The sequence below is a fragment of the Oreochromis aureus genome, linkage group 7, assembly GCF_013358895.1.
Source record: "Oreochromis aureus strain Israel breed Guangdong linkage group 7, ZZ_aureus, whole genome shotgun sequence".
NCBI classification, from domain to species: Eukaryota; Metazoa; Chordata; class Actinopteri; order Cichliformes; family Cichlidae; genus Oreochromis; species Oreochromis aureus.
Window position 1 is genome coordinate 34,683,970 of NC_052948.1, and position 21,551 is coordinate 34,705,520.

At 39.5% G+C, this 21,551-nt stretch overlaps 1 protein-coding gene across 1 annotated transcript in view; it reads left to right on the plus strand.

Annotated features, from left to right (window-relative positions):
- Positions 1 to 21,551, plus strand: part of si:ch211-196i2.1 (collagen alpha-1(I) chain) — a 117,807-nt gene that overhangs the window by 55,106 nt on the left and 41,150 nt on the right. The window contains exons 7-23 of the mRNA XM_031738971.2: positions 7,429 to 8,073; positions 9,758 to 9,802; positions 10,042 to 10,161; positions 10,924 to 10,962; positions 11,051 to 11,104; positions 11,187 to 11,240; positions 14,977 to 15,084; positions 15,194 to 15,247; positions 15,708 to 15,761; positions 16,085 to 16,129; positions 16,662 to 16,715; positions 17,135 to 17,179; positions 17,277 to 17,330; positions 18,729 to 18,773; positions 18,882 to 18,935; positions 19,062 to 19,106; positions 21,022 to 21,075. Of these exons, the coding sequence (XP_031594831.2) occupies positions 7,429 to 8,073; positions 9,758 to 9,802; positions 10,042 to 10,161; positions 10,924 to 10,962; positions 11,051 to 11,104; positions 11,187 to 11,240; positions 14,977 to 15,084; positions 15,194 to 15,247; positions 15,708 to 15,761; positions 16,085 to 16,129; positions 16,662 to 16,715; positions 17,135 to 17,179; positions 17,277 to 17,330; positions 18,729 to 18,773; positions 18,882 to 18,935; positions 19,062 to 19,106; positions 21,022 to 21,075 (1,569 nt within the window). The remainder of the gene's footprint in view (positions 1 to 7,428; positions 8,074 to 9,757; positions 9,803 to 10,041; positions 10,162 to 10,923; positions 10,963 to 11,050; positions 11,105 to 11,186; positions 11,241 to 14,976; positions 15,085 to 15,193; positions 15,248 to 15,707; positions 15,762 to 16,084; positions 16,130 to 16,661; positions 16,716 to 17,134; positions 17,180 to 17,276; positions 17,331 to 18,728; positions 18,774 to 18,881; positions 18,936 to 19,061; positions 19,107 to 21,021; positions 21,076 to 21,551) is intronic.

The window sequence follows — 21,551 nt, forward strand, 5'->3', positions numbered from 1 at the left end:
AACAGCACATGGAATACACTTTCTTCCAGTCCCTTCTCCTGGTCTCGAACCAGGGATCTTTCATATGTAAGGGAAACAATTTGCATTACTGATGAGAACATTTAGTGAAAAAGGCACACCCCTTGGTCACTTTCTTGGATTCAGAATATTACATTAGACAGATGTACCCCTGCATGGTTTATAGTTTGTCTGGCTAACTCGTCTGCGAAGCTTTCAAACTACTTAAAAAACAAAGGAAAATTTGAACAGTAATGCACCATTTTTTTTGTAAAAACTATGATTCATGGGAACATTAATGACAGTCATTGCTCATTTAGAAGTGTTCTGTTGGTTATTTTATTATTTTTTTATCTGTTTTTATATTGCTGTGGATGTGAGAGTTATTCACGAGGGCTCGTGTCTGTGTCGGCCACCATGAAAGAGGCTACTGTCAGGAATCATCTTGACGATGGCTGTTAAAATGTTCGTGCAACCATTTGGTGCAAAGAATGGCGGAGTTGTGATGAAGCTGGTCATTGTTTAAGAAAGACAGAATAAATTCAGGGCACAGGGACAAAGGACAAACAGTATACCGTAAAGCTTTTATTCTCTCTTTTACAGTAAGAAAACATTTTAGACTGCCCTTGGCACTTTTCAGTAACATTTTAAATCTGGCAAATCCAGCTACCAGTACTGGAGAGCAGTTTTATTGTGGAAGAAAAGTTTAGGTATTTCTCCTCATCTCCATAATGCTTTATGATCTCATTGTACATTCCCAGACCACCACTGTTGAACTGGTGGATGCTTTGATCACAACTAACCGTACCATTTCTAACATGGGTGGTCCCGCTGGTCCTAAAATCCCTAAACGCGACGGCGTTAATGCCACACACTTGACCTGCTGAGCTGCAGTGGAGTCACACACTGACTTGTGTGCACATGACAATTATGATAAACACACATATCATTGTAAGACATTTATACACACACTCTTTTTTTAATCAATTTTTACTTTATCCTCCCGCCTAATGAATTCCAACATTTTGATCATTATTACTTTTGGGTACATTAGACCACTGTCATCACACATTTTTCCAGGCCCAGTTGTCTATTGCTGCTTGCAAGACCTAGCCAGTCTGAGAGCATCTGCATACCTGTGTCTTAGCGAGATTTACGGACCTTGCCATTTGATTAGCCCTTTGTAGGAGCAAGTCTTCATTGTCTGTGTGTGCGTGCACATCTGTGTTGATAATAGTACTCTAGCCTGCAGCATTTTTGTCAGGCTGTGAGGCCCCTATAGATTTCTTATTACTGTCAGCTCCTTATGCCTCCTGAGACTTGAGCTTTGTGTAGATGGCCATTAATTTAGCCCAGGTATGCCCTGTCAACACCTGCCGTAACTTTTATTTACTGTGTGTAAGAGTGACACATGAGTTAAATGGAGATATATTTTTTTTAATTAGTGGATGAAAAATGCTCCTGCTTTGTTTTAATGGAACTGATGTCATTGTGGAAGTCATTCCAACAGCATTACCATGTGCAATGGTATTGTAACTAAGATGATAGTAAGACAATATGATGGATTAGGTTAGATTCAAGTCCCTGCAAGTTTGGCTAGTAGTTGCCTTGAAGGCTGGAAAAGCACCCTGAAAAACAAATGGAGAAGCATGCTTATGCCTTTAATACCTGGATTTATTAGCCAAGTGTTTATATGAATGCAAATGTTTAAGGCAATACATTTACCCACTTTGTTGTCTGGTAGGTAGAACTAAAAAGGATGTTACCTTTAAGACATTTGGCACATTTCCTGTCAGTTAATTGGCTCATCATATCAAAACTAATACTGGCTGAATCCATCATGTTTTTTGCATAGTACTAACTGTCTGCATCTAGTCCTAGCAGCACTTATCTTGTATCCATTATATGTCTGTTTGCAGTCTTAATAAAACCTCATATATGTGATAAAAGCTTCGTTCTCTTCAGACCAAGTCTTTTGAAATTTCTTGGCATCAGTATATGCTAAATTTCCAAACTTAACTTTGCCATGATTCCTTCCTGCAGCAAAGTGTTGCTAGATGACGTTTCATTGTAACTAATAAGTCAGTCCATGTACCTTTTCGTTACAATTTTCATTGTGTTTGCAGTGCAAAGGTGTGAGTCCAGTCTAAACAGGCATATTTAGATTAAAGAAGATAAACTAGTTTGCTAAAATTTTCAACTTTATTCAAAATATTTGCTATTATTAGCCCCAAAACAACAAATAATATGGATTATAATAATAAAATCAAATCATGGATTCCCCCAAACTATCAAGATCTTGAGAGACAAAAAAAATACAAGACAATGAAAACTTTGATTTCAAATGGAGAAATAAAATCAGGAGCTACCATGTGCCTGAAGTATTAGGGAAGCTTTATGGAAGCCTGTACAATTATTCTGTGTTTATCAGCCTGCAGCCATCAATACTGACATGAACCCCGACTGACATTCAATCAACTCAGCCAAGACCTTACACACTCAGGCTGTGCCATTGCTGCAACGTTCCTCCAACTCAAGAAGTCTTGTTAGGCTTAAAAAGCAAACACACGCACATAAATACACACGCACATAAATACACACACACTTTGAACACGCTTGCTTGCTCAAGCCTGCTACTACAGAACCTTTGGAGAGATATCGAGTGTAAACATCGTCTTGGCTCATGATTGAATGGCTCATAGAGTTACTTGCTGGGATTATTAGAGTTTTGTTTGACAGGATAACTACACAGACACATGCTATGCAATGTCTGCTCTGTAGATCATCTTTAAAACTGCTGTTTTAAAGATGACTCATGGAGGCCTTGGTGTGACCTTAGACTGACAAGAGTTTAAACTTGAATTTCAGCTGTTTTTTCACATTTAACATTACCCTGATGATACTCTAGGACCATTAGATTACAGAGTGTAGAGAAGATCTATTGATAAACACAATCCATTAGCTTCATTCTCAGTGTCTAACATTCACACAGGTCCAATACTGATGTGTAGGTTAGAGAAGTACAAGTGTGGGCCCCTGACTCACAGTTACTCAACTGTTTGCTCTCTAAATATGATCAAAAACATATCGATCTTTCTGTGGTATAATGTGGTGAGCTCCACTGTTAAACCATAAACTGTGGGACTGCGACATACTTCATGATATATTTTGTTATTGTCAAAACATTCCTTAGAATTAGCCAAACCGACAGTGTTTCAGTACATCATCACTCTGACTTCGTTATCCTCTTTGTGGCACTCATCTCCAAGTTCAAAGGTTTCCTCTGAATGCAGAATACAGAGAATACAAATCCCTAATAAACTGGCCGCAAAAATATGATTTCAGTTTAAGAAAAACAGCTGTGCACTTTGGTTCTTAGGAAATGCTGCTCAAACGGGACTGAGCAGTACCTTTGTTGAGGATTCTTCAGATGGATAGATACAGTCACAAGGAATTCTGGTTTCAGCTTATTGAGGGCATTCATTTATGCACAGCCCTCTTAAGGTCCCACCACAGTTTTTCAATAAGGATGAGGTTTGGACTTTGCTGGGTCTATTCTGTTTAAGATTTTCGGGTGTGTTTGGGATCATTGTCCTGTCGCATGACTCAGTTTGGACCAAGCTATAGTTATGAGACAGACCTCACAATTGACCCTATAGTACTTTGGTATTGAAAGAAGTTCACGATCGACTCGGTGACTACAAGCTGTCCCGTCTTTGGTTGCAGAGCGTTCCCAATCATCACTCCTCCACCACCGTGCTTGACATTTGGTATGGGTGGTTTGTTTTTTGCCAAAAATGGTCAGACATCTTGTTTTGTCTCATCTGTCTGATGAGAGTCTGTATTTTTCCAGAAGTCTTGGGATTTATTGAGATGCAACTTTGCAAACCTAAGCTTGACTCCACATTCTTGTTAGAAAGAAGAAGTTTTGTCTTTGCAACCTTCCAAACAAAGCCATACTTGTTCAGTCTTTTTCAAAGGGTACTTTCATTAACAATTAATATGCTAACTGAGGCCTGTGTGGTCTGACATTTTTTGCAATTTCTCCAACCTTTGCATGGCCTGAGTTTGGGGGGAATTTGCTGAGACTTCCGCCCCTGAGAAGATTGTGGCAATGTCTTAAGAAACACCTGAATGCTCCAGATGAGGAGCAAAACTGCCAAAACGTCTACTTTCAAGGAGGCGGTCTCATCGGCTGATAATCAGTTAGTCAAGTGTACTTGAGAACTTTCTTTTAGACAAGATTGCATGTTCATGTTTGGTACTCTGGATAGTATCTCCAGCAGAAATATTTGCTTTGATTCACTGACTGTATCTAAGAGATGGATGTAGCCCCCATGACGTCACCTATTTGTTTGTGAAGATCGGTTCTGAAGCCTTGAGCTTCAGCATCTTGGCTGTGTGTGTCCTTTTTTAAAGACCAGACATGGCTGTACTTGTCAGTGCTGTAAAGCATGCTCTGTTTTATTTTCTATTTTACTCTAAAGGGGACCATCATTTACAAAATGAATGTCATTTTATATTAAATTAGGAAACTTGCAACTGAGTTAATAAAAACATCAGGAAAGTGTTTACTGAAGTAATAAATTAAGCAATAAGTCTCTGTACTGTACATGTGGACTTTTTTCCAGCTGAAAGTTGCTCCTTGGTAGCCATTAGATTTATTTTAGATTATTTTATTTTCAGACATCAGTTGGCTTTATTTTTTAGACCTGGAGGATATACCCATGCTTCATATATATATAGTTGATGATGTGTGTTCATTTTAGAGAAATAAGATGTTTTGGATTTTTTTTTTCTTTTTTGCACATTACAGTATATTTTTATAAAGTTTATTTTGTGTATTTTGTGTAAAGTACAACATATAACATTATATCCTAAAGGCTTGTAGTCATTGACAGCTATCAGCACCTGGCTGACTGGCCGATGCATAATGGTATTCCAACTAAGTATGACCTGCGGTGGCTCATAAGAAAGTCTCTCTGACTGAAAGGGAGATAAGCGGAGGAGACGATGTTGACCAGAGGAGATCCAGTGTCAGGTTATCAACTGGGCCTGTTTGACTGAATGTGGCCTGGGATAAGAGAAAAAGAGAGAAGGGGCTTTTGTTTCCATTCGGGGCACTGGCTTTGGCTCTTGCCTATCTCGGGCCTTTGCTGGCCTGGCTGACTGGCCCCATTGCACAAGGCTAATTGCTGGCATGTTGTTTCAGGTGAATAAAAGCCATGTTCAACTTATTTGACATGTTTCTGGATGTTTGGGCATGTCACTGAGCATGCTGAATTGATTTTTGCCTTGATAAACGACTATAACCAACAAAAAAACAGATCCTATGTATATATTCATATATATTCCTGCAATCTTTCCAGTACATTTGTGTCCCTAATATTTGATTCTCTCATTTTTCTTTAGCTCTGTTTACATCCCATGGAAAATTGTATTTAGTTCTCAGATATCGGTGGAAGGAATATGAACTGTTGCCTTCTCTGCTCACTGTGCCTTTTCTGCTGAAAAAAAGGCACAGGTTAATGGTCCAAACACAAAACTTAGTTTCACTTATGTGCCACTTATGTTACTAAAAAAATTACTATATGACTTCAACAGTTAAAATGATATTTATTCAGCATGATTTGTGACAGGTGTAGCAGGATCAAGACGTCTGCATATCTCCAGATGACCAGTTCCTTCAAACGATTCGGTTACATAGACCTGACGTCTATTCTGAGAGAATATTGAATTGTATCTTGTGTTAGACCCTTGTGCAATGTGTTTATAAGAAAGTGGTTTACAAACCTCATTTGGCCAAACAGTTGATTAGCAATTTAAAAGTAACGACCCTCTTGTCTCTGTTTAGTTTTTACCCCTTAACTAAGATATTCTTTATAATTTTGGTGTATTCAAAAGACAAAACAAGGAGGAAAATCAGAACAGTGTATCTCACCTGTATAAACCTATGTGCTCTGAAAGGCCCTTTTTTCAGACCGTGTAAACCCCCGCCTCCTTTTGCTCTTCCTGTCCTTCTGCTTTCCATATGCCTCTTAGCTCCGCTTTTGTGCTCTCCATTTCAGCCCATTAGGGTCATCAAACAAAATTTATAGCCCTGTGGTCCCTTTCCCCTGAAAGGCCTCTCTCACTATTCTCCATTCCCTAGGGCCCAACATTTTGCTGTGTTTTGTTGTGTGTGTGCGTGCATATATATAAGTTCACATTTTGACAGCTGACAAAGCTGATTTACAGTGCGAACGATTACAGAATAAAGAGCTGTCGATTAAAGCTCTAAACTGTATAAACTGTTGTGGGGAGGTGTAAAACAGAGTTTGACACAGAGGGAGCCTATGTTGCTCCAGTGTAGAGTCTGTACTGAAGTAAAATTTCTTACAGTACAGTCTGCAAAGACAGCTGCTGTAAATAAAAAGGCACTACTCAGTCTTGTCAAGATTGATGTTAAACCTGAGACGAAGATCCAACTAGAGATAGACGTGCTTTAGCCTGAGTATCAGCTGGGGGATAGAAGTAACAGTAGGTAATGCTGTGGAATTTGAGTCGCAGAAATGTTCCTTTTTATAGTTTAGGAGAGGAGATCTTTATTGTCATTATTTACAACAGCAATGGTATCCCAACCATGCTGTAAGAAATGTGATGGCTGACCTACAGTGACGGTCAAAGAGCAACGAGAGACTGTGGCACTTTGGAAAGGTTAAGTGCTGAAAAGAGAAGTTCTCAATAGTTTTGGGTTCAATTGGGATCTCAGTGTGAACTGCTGAAATGTTAATTAGAGACAGCGTATTTAACTATTTTGAAAATAAATGCCATTATCAGTTGTGGTGGTGTGCATTTTTATTTGCCAGATGGGTTAAAAGTAACTGTCGTGAAAAGAAGAGGAACTAACTGACTTGAAGGCAGATAAAATGAAATAATGCCAGATGTCAGTAACGTGTTTTTTTCTGTGGGCAGAGGCCTGTAGTAGGGGGAAAATGTGGGTTTTTGTCATTTGGATTTAAAACCATCCGAACACCAACATTTCTTTATTACATAATAAATTTTTATTCATTTAAAAAAGTGTTGCTTTTTTTCAGACAGCTTTCAGAAAGAGCTTTTGATTTGACAATGATTATATGGTGTGTTTTGCTTTTGTCCACTTGTCATGACATTGGTTTCTCTCATCAACAGAGTCTCTACTGTCAGTGTGTTATTGTTCTCATTTCTATTGACTGATGGTAATGGTAGTAAGGACATTACAAACTGCACCAGGCTGATTTTTATCTTAGTATTTTTAAAGCTCATCACAAAGTCCACCACAATAATGCAGAACCAAACAATGAAAGATTCATACAAGTGCTTACATGAAACAGTGCTACAAACCAGAAAACCGCTGCTTTGATGTCTCAAAGATGGAATGTGAGCCCCAATTCTTGTTTTCTTTCTCAACAGAATGCGTTCCTGCGACGAGAAAGTTCACGAGGCGATGGGACGGTCCCTTCTAGACCCAATCGGAAAGGTTCAGTAGGTCGTGGGGGTGTCCTTTTGGTGGATGAGGACACTGACTTGTTGGATACGATCTTCCAAAATGGCAGACAAGTGAACCCACGGTTAAAACCTTCCAGAAATGGACCTAAGGGAAGCCAGAAAGGGAAACCTGAACTATCATCTAAAAATATGGAGGAAAACATTACCACAGAGAAGAAAAAAGATTCTAATGGGAGGACTTCATCACTGTTTCCTGGAAAGCCTTCAGATGATGTAATAGACCTGGACATTGGAGGTTCTCCTAAGAAGCCCTCGCTAGGGTTTCCTGCACCTCCTAAGATTCCTTCAGATCCCAGATCCACCACAGATTCCAGCAAAGAGACCACAACTATTTCACCTTTACCTGATGTCAAGGGGAGCTCCCGCACCACGCAGAGTTCCATACAGTTTGATCGTAGACATGAGCACAAAGGCAGACTACCAGAAAAAGGCCGCCCTGCAACTGTAGCCATTGTGTCTAGAGATGGAAACCTGGTTTTGGGCTCAGATGGCAAAATGTACCGGCTTCAGAGAGGCCCACCTGGCCGTATGGGTCCGCCCGGGCTGGAAGTAAGTGGTCTTTTGGTCTTCTCATTGCTCTCATTGTTAGATCTGTTGTAGTTTGCTCTCCCTCATGTCCATATCTCAGTGAGAATTTTTTTGCAGAGTTTCAAGTTATTCACTTTGTTTATCAAAGCAAAGGCCTTCCTGTTTGTTTAAAAGTAAATTGGATGTATAATATCAGTCCATTGTTGGATGAGATAAAAAAAAAAAAAATCTTTGTGAATGAAAAGAGTGTAACGACTGTTTGCTTTTACAGCTTACAAGCGCTGTTCTCCATCAGCTGCCATATGAATCTGATTAGGGCTGGTTACACTCTTCAAACATGCGCTGATCCACATGTCTTTGTTGCTGTGATGGGAGCGCTCGCGCTTAGGGAGTCTCAGCCGTTTGTCATAGCATTACACAATATGACAGGATTACCCTTTGGCTTCCAAGTTATCTGATTGGTAGGGAGGAGTAAAGTCAGTTCATACTGTCTAGTTGGAACACTTACCTGGTCTAAGAAGTGGGTCTTAACTGTGACTGCAGGGCAGACAGAACCAAAAGCAGACATCACATCTGGTTACGTCTGGAGTCACGCTGCCATAAAATCCACAGGATCACTCAGCACGATTAATATGATTAGACCCAGCCGAACATGAGGGAAAATGTCCTGTTGGCTTTTCTGTCCACATACGCGGCACAACAGGCTCTTCTTGATCATCTTGAATCCTATCTCAAAGTAGAAAAAAGCATGTTTCAGGAAAGTACCTGGCTGCAAAAATTAATTGATAAAGGTATTTAGATGATGTATCAAAATGACTCAAAAGGCTGTCTAATCAACACATATGTAAACTTCTGATGATAATTTTTCTTGGCTCACATCAATTGCCCGATAACCATAGATGGTAGCTCTCACTAATGTCAATCTAAAGATGAGTTAACTTATCATTATTATTATATGCAAACTTTTCAAAATTGATTACACCGTCTTCCCTCCATCAATTTGCATTGCAAGCTTTATGTTGTCAAAAATACTGGACTCACATTTGTGGATTTGTTAGGATTTGAGTGTTGTAAAACTAATGCCCAAAATCTATGTGGATGTTGATAATCCTGGCACCCTAGCCAGTTTATATAGTGAGTTTCATCCAGATTAATTAACGTGTCAAGGAGGCGTTAGGTAACAGAGATACACTGCAAGCATTATAGTAAGATTCAGGACAGACTTAAAGAAACTTTCTGTAAATTAGTGTTCAGACTTGGTCAGAATCTATAACATAGACAGAGTAATCCTGAAAGATTCATCAAGATTTACCAAATTTTGGAATTTTTCCAGATCCTACAGGAAGCACCAAAGAAGCCACACACAGTTCCTATCAATTTACAACAGCGTTACTGAACAGTGTAACCTGATACGCCTATCTTAAAATGTTTTACTGTTGTAGGTTTAGGGAGGGAGCTCTTGTAAAATGAATACCTTTTGCTCCTCAATGTGCCACTAGCTGTGAGGTTTTACAAGGATCGAGTATTATCAGGTCACCTTTTTTGCTTCTACAAAGAAGTAGAAAAGTCTTAAATGTCAGGGATAAACTGTCACGTATCTGTGGCTTGTTAAAGTTGGTGGTAAATACTGTTTTGTATCGTGACAGCTGATTTATCCTCATTGCATTTTGTCTTTTTCGTTTATTGAGAGTTAATGTTTCCACAGGGTTGTCCTGGTGAGCCTGGCCTCCCTGGGTTTAAAGGTGATAAGGTAACAGAAGCTTGTTTATAACCTAGTAGGTTATGATGATATGTTAAGTTAAAGCTGCTTCTGAAATAATATCTCAGATGGTATCTAATGTTTAAACCTCAGTTTCAATCCAAAACATGTTTTAATACCTTCCACTAACTCTTATTACGGTTATTTATGCCAAAGTCCAGTATTCTATCAAATAAAACAAGAACTGATATATTATTTACCACATAAATTGATTTATTTTGCAAAAACAGGGAAAGACAGGCCCTGGAGGGAGACAAGGAAACAAGGGGGAGAGGGGACCTCCTGGACCACCAGGTTTACCAACCCTCTACCTGTGGAGGAACACTGCTGAGGAATGGGCTGCATTCCAGGTACAATGTTCTGCTATATAATACTTAAGCTTAGCCTGCTCCACTCATATTGCAAAGTGCAGGGCCAGTGGCAGGGTACATCCTGAGCAGATTACCAGGACACCACAGGGCTAACACAGACATCTACAGACTCTTAGATTCACACTTATAGCAAGTTCAGAGTCATAGATTACTCTGACATGCATGCATTCAGACCATGGTTGGAAACCAGAGTACCTACTGGAGGAAAGTGCAAACTGCACACAGAAAGACCCCCAGGAGGAAACCTGTTGTTGGTTTACCAACTGCTTTCCTGGCCTTCCATTAAACATCAAGGTACCAAGTACAGAACACCTCAAAGAAGTTGTTTTTATATGTTCCTCTCTCCTTTGCCCTCATATAATTTATTGTGAGTCACCTAAAGGACACATAGGACTTGAAATGATCTTCGATGTTACTTAAACCTAGATTCCCAGACTATCTGTGAAACCTTTAACCCTTCGGTTATCGTGCATGCAAGTTGATGATCTGTCCTCATCTGTTTAATCTGTTTCCATTGGACACAGCTGTGTGTTGTATAAGGCACGTACTTATACACACACGCATATAATATGCCAGCATGATGGAGAGCTTCAAGTCAGTTATTGGAAAAAGATGACAGAAATAAAAGTCTGTTAGTGGTTTGTGAAGGCGATTTGTTACCGTGTGTGCTTTGAACTATATGTGGACAACCTGTTGTGGTCACTATTTGTTACTTAATCTGTGTTTCCATTTTTCTTGCAGCAAACCAGTTTCTACCAGTTGCTTGCTGCAGGTTGGCCTGTAAGTATGCTGTTCTCTTCTAAAAGCCGTTCTGTGTTTCGTTTGTTTCTGTGAATCTGAGGCGGGTTTCTTCTCTGTGAGCTTGCAGAGTAGAGAAGGCCCCGCAGGACCACCTGGAGAAATGGGCAGGCCTGGCAGACAGGTTTGAGATGAGTTCTTTTTAGCAGTATATTAGTGCATGTTACGAACATGTCCCCATGTGATTTAGTGATTTTCTTTCACAGGGGCCACCTGGTGAACCCGGGGAGCGAGGAAGACCAGGGATGCCAGGAGAGATGGTAAGCAAACAAACCAATATTTCCTGCTCCAGAAATTTCAGCAAGTTTGGTGTCAATAAAGAAATGTGTTGCAAGCCCACAAATTTGATTTAGCTTGCCAAAGTCAACGTGTAGAAAATAACTTGAGATAGATGGATGGATGGATCCAGAATTCCAGCAGTAAATTTAATACTAAATGCAATGAGCTGACACATATTAATACATGAAGCCTGTCCTGAAACATCCTCTTTACATGTTTAATCTTATTATTTGGTTTTAGTCTTGAATGTGATGAATATCTCTAATTTGTGTCACAAAAATTACACACCCATTTTTAGTAAACGCTGACACATTTGGTGTCGCTGGAAACATTGGGTGGTTCATCAAAGCGAACCAGCCAATGTTGGGGATTGAGCAAGTCCACTGTGGACGATTAAGTGCTAATTTGAATTAAGCGTCACATAGCTGGTTCAGCAGAGTGAATGCGGTTAAAGGGAGTGGGTGTTTGGAAACCCTGTGTGCATGAAACTCCCTATGATGTAACCATTCTCATATTTAGAGAACAAACTTTTCTTTTTTTTACTGCAAAATTAAGACATTGCATACTTTCTGTGAGTAAATTTGATTACGCTGAACCATAGTTAATCAAGTTTTCTATTGTGTTATTTCATACGTTTCACATTATCTCAGTGGGACCTCGTTATTTGTCGCTTATTGCCTGGTTTTATTAAATCTGAAAACCTCTGACTTGATTTGTTTGGGTGACTGGCTTTTTAAGGTAGAGGTAAATCTTACATCCATCTCGAAAACCGTCTCAAAATACATAAACATGAGTCCTGGAAGTGGGCTCTGACTGTATGGAAACTGAAAGCCAGGGCCATGTATTGTGTGAGGTCTCAGCTGGGTAATGAGAAACACTGTGGTTTGGGATTGTTGGAAACACTCAGTCACCTTTGCTGCCTGTAATGTTTGGACCCATGTGGCAGAGGATATTGATCTGCTGTTTGTGTTTGTTTGTGTCTGAGTCACTGTGTAGTCTACGCTGACAAAGCACCTTGCTGTTTGTGCAAAAATAATCATACATCAGCACTGTAAGCAATGCTGGGGTGTGTCAGCATCAATCACGGAAAATTCAAATGTGTTGTTGACGTAAAAAAAATCACAAATAAAGGCTCTTTGTAAAATCCTATTAGAGCAAAAGAACACAGAGTAACTGATGAAATGTAAATGGATTAAAAGTCCCTGTTTTGCATAATAATCCTTTTCAAATAGCATTATTACTGTATTAGTTCAGGTACTATTAATATAGTACCTAAACAGTACTATATTAGTACAGTACTATATTAGTACTGTTTAAGATGCTGGTGGTGTAATGATGTAGGGGATCCTTTCTTGACCCACTTTGGGTCCATTTGTTCCAAATGAACATTTTTTGTAAACCACAGCCTGCCTGATTACTAGTTCTGATTATGTCCATCTCTTGATGGCCACAGTACCCATCTTCTGATGACTGCTTCTAGCAGGACAATGCTCCATGTCACAAAGCTCAAATCATCTCAAAGTGATTTCTTTGTTGAACATGACAGTGAGTTCACTGCACTTAATGGCCTCCACAGTCACAAGCCTCAATCCAGCAGCGCACCATTGTGCAACTGTGTGATGCTATCATGCCAATATGGACCAGAATCCCTCAGGAATGTTTCCAGCAGCTGGAAAATCAAACTGATTTCTCAGAAATAAGGCAGCTCTGAAAGCATAAGAGGGTAAAACCTGGCATTAGTAAGGTGTACCTAATAAAGGTCGAACTTATATAAAAGACCGTGTCTCTAAAATCACTGGCTATGAGGTGACTCAAGCTAAAATCGCCTCCCAGTGTTTTAAACCTAAACAAAAGGAAAGCTGTACTAAACTAAACATGGTGTCGGTATTGCTCATGAAGTCAAGTTTTCAAGTCAAAAGATGGACATGGGATTTAAAGTTATCTGGTTCAGGGATCCCAGTATAGCTCACTGGTTGAGCATGTGGCCTCATGCATGCCTTCTCCCACTCTCTCTCCCCTCCTGAATGTTGTACTATCAAATAAAGGCAAAAATGCCCCAAAGAGCTTTTTTTCAATCCAGTGAATGTGTAACAAAAATTAACTGTAACACAAAATTGAAATAGTCACAAGCCTACAAGTAAGTGTCTTACATAAACCAGTAATATAAAATACCCCACTCTTCATGAGAGAGTAGCATGTCCATCAGTCTAACCTTGTAAAGCTGAATAAAAACGTAGGTTTTGTCTATGGAGCCATTCACACATTGTATGTTTTTGTAAGTATGACCATGTTGAATCTGTAGGCTGAGATTCAGGATGTTTATCCATTATTACGCTGACTTGACTAGTGTGGCACACTATTGCAGTGGTTAGCATTGCCTCACAGCCAAAGTTTGCTCTGCAGAGTTTGCATGTTCTCCCTGTGGCTGTGTGGGTGTCCTGCTGTTACTCAGGTTTCCACCCACAATCAAAACATGCATGTTAAGTTACTTGGCAATTCCAAATTAGCCATAGATGCAGATGTGAGAGAGTGTGGTTGTGTGCTCCTCTGTGTTAGCTCTGTGATGAACTGGCATCCTGTCAAAGGTGCCTTTTGCTGTATTTCAGCTGACATATAGACTCGGCACAACTCCTTAGCTTACCCACCCCATGTGATTGTTGTACGTTAATTGGTTAATAATTTTTTTGAGTAAGAGGGAGAAAAAAACACAGAGAACTGAGATCCCTGGATAAGATTAAATTATTAATTTTTCTTAAGATGATTCATAACCAGCATATACAGTAATACAGTTTCCTGGTTTATACTTGAGTGGAAACTCCAAAAGAAAGGCCTCCGTTCGCAAACCCATCTGGTGGGCTGGATTGAACGTATTTGTTTCTTTTTGACGATACCGGCTTAGGTCATTTGTAAATTTGTGGCTTTTTGTTGTAAACTGAATATATTTGAGGTTTTGGACCATTGAGCAGACAGCGAACAGCACACAGACAGCAGTTGTAAACATCAGCCTGGGCTCTGGGAAATGTAGTTGTTGTCATTTTACAGTATTTTATGATCTTTTGTGGAATAAATCAGTTAATTAAGGTTACTTAACAGCTCTTTGACCTTCTGCATGCAAAGTTTATATAGTGCATTTATAAGTAGCACAGAAACTTCCAGTGAACTAAGACCGTCTTGCTCATAACAGCTAAATTGGCTCTGGTGGAAACACATAATAGCAGGTTACAGTATAAAACAATAATTAATTCAACTCTCGTAAAACCCAGTTGTCATTTAAAACATTACAAAACCTACCTGGTAAAATAATTCATCATCTCAGATGCAGTGTTATTCACTGGCAGCACAGGTGGTTTAGCCATTCACTGTGAATCGGCACTTTTCCCACCTGAGTTACTGCACAGCACAATCTTCTAGACAGTGTGTTGCCATATAGGCGATACCTTGTCTTTGTGATGAATGGCTGCACTAAGTTGGGGAGAGAGCCAGTGTCTTCACAGTCCACACTGATAATTTATAATATCGTGTGTGAATCTCTGCGCTCCGTGGATTTTACTCACTGCAGTTCCAGTTTATTTGATTACGTATTTGTAACTTTTACATTGTCAGGTTTGATAGTTGTCTTGAAGTAACAAGACAACCATATCAGAAGTAAAATATCAAAACTGTCCACCAGCAAGCTGCTGTATGAGCATTAAGTGTCTGATTTATGCTGTCTGACAGGGGGATCGAGGTCCTCGTGGCCCTCCAGGACGATCCGGGACTGCAGGGCGAGATGGGGACAATGGGGAAGATGGTCAGCCGGGGTCACCTGGTGTTCCCGGATCACAGGTGGGCATATTCTGTTTATGTTAACTGTTAAACAACACGCAGAGTATGGGTGAGTGTGACACAGATAGTAAACTAGTGTATGTTGAGTGTTTTCTGTTGAAACCTTCAGGGCCCGTGGGGATACAGGGGAGAGCGAGGACCTAAAGGGGAAAAAGGTGATGAGGTGAGTAATAAAACAGCACAGCCATTTTTTGGTGGAACACAATATATGTGTTGTTTAAACATTTGATTTGCTGTTGTGAAATTCTGTGTATGTGTTGGCAGGAACATGTTTACACTCTGTGCAGTCTTACTGTCACCTTTTAGCTTTAGTTAATATTTGCTGTCACTGTAGTTCAGATTCAAGCAGCTTGTCTAATTGAAGTTTATTATGTTTTCGTGTCAGTCGCAGTGATGGCTTCTTTTTTAGAAATGTTTTCACAGGTCAGTGTTTTTAAGTGTTAACAGAAGAAGCTCAAATGATCAATTCTTATACTTTTAATCCACATTTAATGAGGTTTTTTTTAAGCACCTTCTGCTCAAAGGGGAAAACAATTATGTGAAATTAATTGAAATTAATTGATGTTCATGCATATAGAAAAAATTATTTAAACGATGGTTGTGTTTTTTGCTAATGTCTCCAGGGTCTTACTGGCCCCAGAGGTCCAAGAGGTGAAATTGGTGAACCTGGCGAGAAGGTACTCTTTGATGAATTTACATTTTTTTTGATAAATCTTAAATATATAAATTAGAATTACATCTTGTAAAGATTGCACACTGGGTTTATGGATTGCTCAACAGTGCTGTCGATAGTGGTCAGAGGAGGGGTAAACAATAATCCAGTGGCAGGATGTTGGGTGGTCCTGTGCTAGATACCACCTAGAGGTCTTGCAGAGTTCATGTTTTTTGTTTAGTTGAAGCCATTTTGTTAGGACCAAATATATTAGACAGGGGTCATAATGTTTTGTGGGTCATGTGGATATATATATATATATTTTTTCAAATTTCTCTCCTTGTGTAGGGTGGAACTGGTTTACCTGGTCCACAAGGCCCTGTTGGACCCCGTGTGAGTGTCTTTTATGGTTTGCTTTATATCTACAAAAAACTAGAAATTTCAGTTTTGTTTTGTTTTTACATGATATTTATAACTCCTTTAAAGAAAAAGGGTGGATCATGAGCCAGGAGCAGTTTTCCCTTTATCTCTTTTACAAAGCAGCTCATACTCTGTAGTCAACTGGACAAGATGTCAGCACATACATTCAAAATTAAAAATGTAAAAGTATAAGATAGATTTCTTATTACACCCAACTAGTGAAAAATAAAATGAACAAAAACCTTTGTTAAAAAAAGACATGCGCTCTGTAATCCATTTTAATCTCTAATTCAGGCACCCTTTGAACTTTCAGTTTCAAACGATGAGGCATTCACTCGTGCTTTACTTGTTGGTCTATCAGTAATTTTACTTTGATTCTCCCTGGCAAGAAAATTGAGTTTCTGACTAAGCTTTAGTATCATTAATCCTCTCTTTGTATACACCCTTCCCTGTGTACTTTAATGGTATACTGCTATTAAGATGACATCTTTAATCTTTTCTGCAGGGGCCTCAGGGAATCCGAGGTGGCGCTGGGCCAGAGGGACCCCCTGGGCCTGATGTGAGTGAGCCGCTGTCTGACTCTAGTTCTTAGAGCCTTAAAAGCAAATAGTCCTGTTTTTAGTTTGTGCCTTGAACTGTCATCGATGATGATACCAATACCTGCATTATTTTTTTATCCTATTTTTGAGACTTATTGCTGCTATTTGTTGTGGTGATCTGTTCATTGAAAGGATTAGCCAAACTACAAGTGCACAGTATTTATCCCATGTCAAGCAAAACAAATGGAATTTGTACTAAAACCAAATTACACATTAAACAGATTTTCTTTTGTTTATGTTTTTCTATAATAAAAGGTTTTATTTTACTTAAAGCCAAATTAGGGGCAAGTGGTAATGCCTGTTTTTTTCTGTATTCTTAAATGTATTAAAAAGTTTTATTCTTTGTCTGTTTTTTATGCTGTTTTGTGCTTATTACCAGGGGGAGAGCGGACTGGATGGCCTACCAGGTCTGCCAGGGCCGCCGGTAAGCAGGCGGACATTCAGTGATTAATTATTAGTCTGTTTGTGGAAATTCCAGATGTACCTGCGATCATGTATGTGTGTGTCTCTGTGTGTCACAGGGTGCACCAGGTGCTACAGGACGAGTTGGCGCACAAGGAGTTAATGGCTCAAGGGTACAATCACACCTCAAGTCTTTATTTTGGCTCAGTTTGCCTGCAGGTTAAAGATGATTTTCTCATGAGGCTGAAACTAATAATCACTTTGAAAAATATATATTTCTCTCAGTCTGTTTGAATTTAGAAACACATATATACAATACTCAATTTGTAATGAAATTACCAAAAAAAACAATTCACTAAACTGGATTTTTAAAGGATTTAATCACTTCTCAAATTTACAGTATAAGCAATTTTCAATAAATGTTTTATTTAAAAGAAGTTAATGTTTTACAAAGATAACAAAGTTAGGTATCATTTGTGTCACACTGGGGAAAACAGTGGTTGGAAAATGCAGCATGAAAGAAAAACAAATATTGTGACCATGCAGAATGAACTTAGTTGCTCTGAAGACAAGGACCAGGTCTGCAGCCACTTACAGTGAGTTGCCATCTTCCAAATACCTTTGATTCATGGCGATAAAAAGCAATAATATGCAGTCAGTCTGCTGTCAGTTTGCTATCAGTATGTTGATCACAGTTGCTTGAAGACAGGTTACCTCAAACCAGGTGACCTGTACGATTGCCTTGTGATCAACAGTGGTCACCTAGAGGTTGAGGGTGTTGCACAGTTTGTTGGGAACAAATTGGTTGCTGCAGCTGCTTAAAGTCAATCACCAAATGTCCTGTTTTTATTCCAGTGTGACTGAGCTATTAGAGAAATCTCCCCCCTACACAGTATACTGGAAATTAATAGCACTTGTCTTGTGGTGCCCCAGCAATCTATCTTTGCAGAAATCATGGCCCAGTTCTCAAAAATATCTCCAGAGTTTGTTGTGAGCAGTTTCATGTAGGGACATTTTTCTTTCCACTGAACCACACCCAGCAACTGTTTCCTCTGTGTAAAAGAAACTGAACGTCGTGGCTAGAGGCTCATGTTTGTGTCAGCATGACAGGCTGTAAACACTGATGGTACTCCCCTCACTTGATGATGCAGACATTTTTGGATTAGTGGATGTAAACTGCAGAAAGAAAACTGACATTTCTGCTCGTCTTCACCCATTTTTTTAGGTTATTTTGCAAATGCTGGGTGGTTGAAGGAGTTAGAGTTATAGAGGGATGTCACTTTGAGTACCACATGGCAACTGCTGTATACATAGAATGGATGTTTTCAACAGAAGGCAGACATCTCTACAGCCAACCCCAAAAATGTGGGTTGTGACACTAAAACAATTTAGATGGAGATACTTAGAGCACAGTATCCAAATATGTAACAATAATTTGGGGTGAAATATTCCTCTATAATAAAGGAAATGTAAATGTTCTGATCTGATGCTTGATGTGTGACGTCAGTCTAAGCCCAGACTTAGTTAACAGGTTACATCCCGCCTGTGTGCGAACTCTTTATTTCTTTTAGGGGGACATTGGACCTGCTGGCTGTGTTGGCCCTAAAGGCCCACAGGTATAAGCTTTGCTTGATTCTGTATATGCTGCAGATAATCAGCTGTTTGGAAATGTTTAGACACTGTGTTTAACATAAAATGTTTCACCTGCCTTTGCTTTTGTGTAGGGGGCTCCAGGTTTCGAGGGACAGATTGGACCTCCGGGACTCAGAGGACCGCAAGTGAGTAGAGTTCAAGGCAAGACTGTTGATGGAAGCTTTTAAGTACAGTTGAGTTGCTGCTCCTTTCACTCAGCTGTCAGTGAAATGAAGTACAAGAGGTTAATGCCAGTCTGTCCATTTTAACAGGGGCATCTAGGATTGACGGGTTCTCCTGGCCCCAAAGGAGATCCTGTAAGTTTGTTCACTTTTTCTGGTTTGGTATTTTCATTCAATAATTTAGCTGAAAAAAATGTTAAGTAGCAGCGTATTAAAGGGGAATTTCATCATTTTTGTTGATTGTCTTTCATTTAGTCTTAACCCTTAGTAATGCCATCAGGGTTGATAAAACAGGGTCAATGTGTTTTTTTCATATGTGTCTCTTCTTAGTGTAATTGTGTGAGAGAGAAACATGGGAGGAAGAGATGAAAGAATGGAGAGGCCAAAGCTGCCAAATGAAAACTATTTGGTTTCATAAGTGACATCATTATTAGTTTTAATTCATATATAGCCAATAGCTCTTTTTGATGGTATGTTAGGCTGTTTAAAGGGATAATGCATTAATTTTATCTCGCAATGAAAATCCAGTTGATTATATTACTCCTCGATGTCTATATACAACACAAGGAAATGTGGCGGTGAACCTTGTGTGCAAACAGTCTATGGTCATGTGTGTGCACATCCCTGTTCTGCACAGGATACATTTTTGTTTTCTTTGATCTTAGTTCTTCTACAAGGTGTGATTAAAACATTCTGCTCCATAATCAGACCAGCTCCATAAAAATCAAAAACCTATCTGATTTTAATTTGTCCAATTTCTCGTTCATGGTCATCTTCTCATGCACATCTGGACGTTCATTTAACGCAGCTCTCATTTTTAGATCTCTCGGTAGAGCTCCAGCATGGCCCCTTAAGGGGCTAAACCTCCTCCAGGGTGTATGATGTAGCAGATTACAGAGAGCCAAACGTGGGGAGTGGTGGTGAACAAAGACTGTGTTTGTGTGGACAAAAAGCTTCAATGTTTTTTTAATGTGCTCTGAGCCGGTGAGAGATGGCAAGCTGGAATGCACTGGTATCCCATCAAATGCCTCAAGTCATTGCAGTAGATAGAATGCTGACAGCATGACTCTGTGGGATGAATTCCTGGTGCACAATCAGATAGATGCTGGAAAAAAGTGATGAACATGCTCCTTGTCTTGCCTCTCACCTAACACTCTGCCTTTGGGCTTGGAAAGTAGTGTTGACTCTTCATGTAAAACCTACTTGGTTGTAGCTGGAGACCCAGTTCCCATAACCTGCAAAGATCCTTACATGAAATTCTGTCAGTGTGAAACAGAAGTTGACGTTTTCTCTGTTCAAGTTTGAGGCCCATGTTGAAATCACAGAGCACGAAATCCAAGTTGTCAGAAAAGAACATCCAAGGAAATGATCCGCATGTTTGATTTGGCAAATATTTTTACACTGGGTGCCCTTCTTGTTTATCTGGGCTTGGGACCGGCACTAGGCGTACATTGCATTGCGACCCCACCCCCATGGCTAGATTAGGAAAGAACACCCAGGGAATAATCTGAAAGACTGTCACACTGAAAGCTGACTGGACATGCCCTAAGAGATGACCTTGAATGTGAGAAAAGCCAAATTTTGATCAGGAAAGGTTTTTATATTTTTAGGGGTCTGTTTGGTGAGCCTCTTTTTGGAGCTCTCCCCTGAGGTGTGTCATGATGATCCTTCACGGTAGGAAAGAGCAAATGATTTCCAGGTGATGGGAGGAGAGAGGTCTCTAGGAAACACAAGTTAGCAGTAGACACTTGGTGCTTTTCATTTTGTTTCCAGCTTTTCATCGTGAGAAATAAAGCTTGACCCAAACCCACTACTTCATTTTTATCTGTTAAGTCTTACATTTGGTGGGAGTCTCCAACTGTTTTGCAGTTTAATTTCAAGTGTTTTAAATATGTTTTTTAGTTGATATCATATTAAATCAGCATATTAAATAATATAGTTTCTATGTATGCTTAATGTACATGATGATAAGTTTACAATAGCGTACAAACAGTCACAGAAAAAAAACCCAAACTGAATTTTAATGTTTTCTGTTTCCTTTTTATGTCAGGGGCCTGTGGGGCCTATGGGGGCCCGGGGGGATCCCGGCTCAGAGGGACCCATGGTGAGCAAACACTTGTTCACGCCATTACATCATTACATTACAGTTGTATAAATACTGTGTGAGCAGACAGAATGTTACAAAGAGATCACTGAATTCACTCTCAGTTGTTTGTGGTGCTTTTCTTTTCTTTTTTTCCTGTAACTTTTGTCATCGCAGCAGCTCTACTTCACAGTTTAAACTTGCAGCTTGTAAAAAGTGTTTTTCACAGTTTCTCTAAAAGTGCTACAGAGAGGGAAAAAATGCTGCAGCCTCACAGTGCCCTCTACTGGCTGTGATGGCTCATTACTGGATGCTGCTTATTAGCTCCTCACATCCTTTTCATTTAGACGTCGCCATCTTCTGATTGTATAAAACTATGTTCTTAGCAGTAATCTGCTTCTGAATCATTGACTAATGTGATTTGTGTGGTATAATTTTATATTCCCCACATTAAAATAATTAAAGTTTCTTTTTCTTTTCCTTTTTTTTTAATTGAC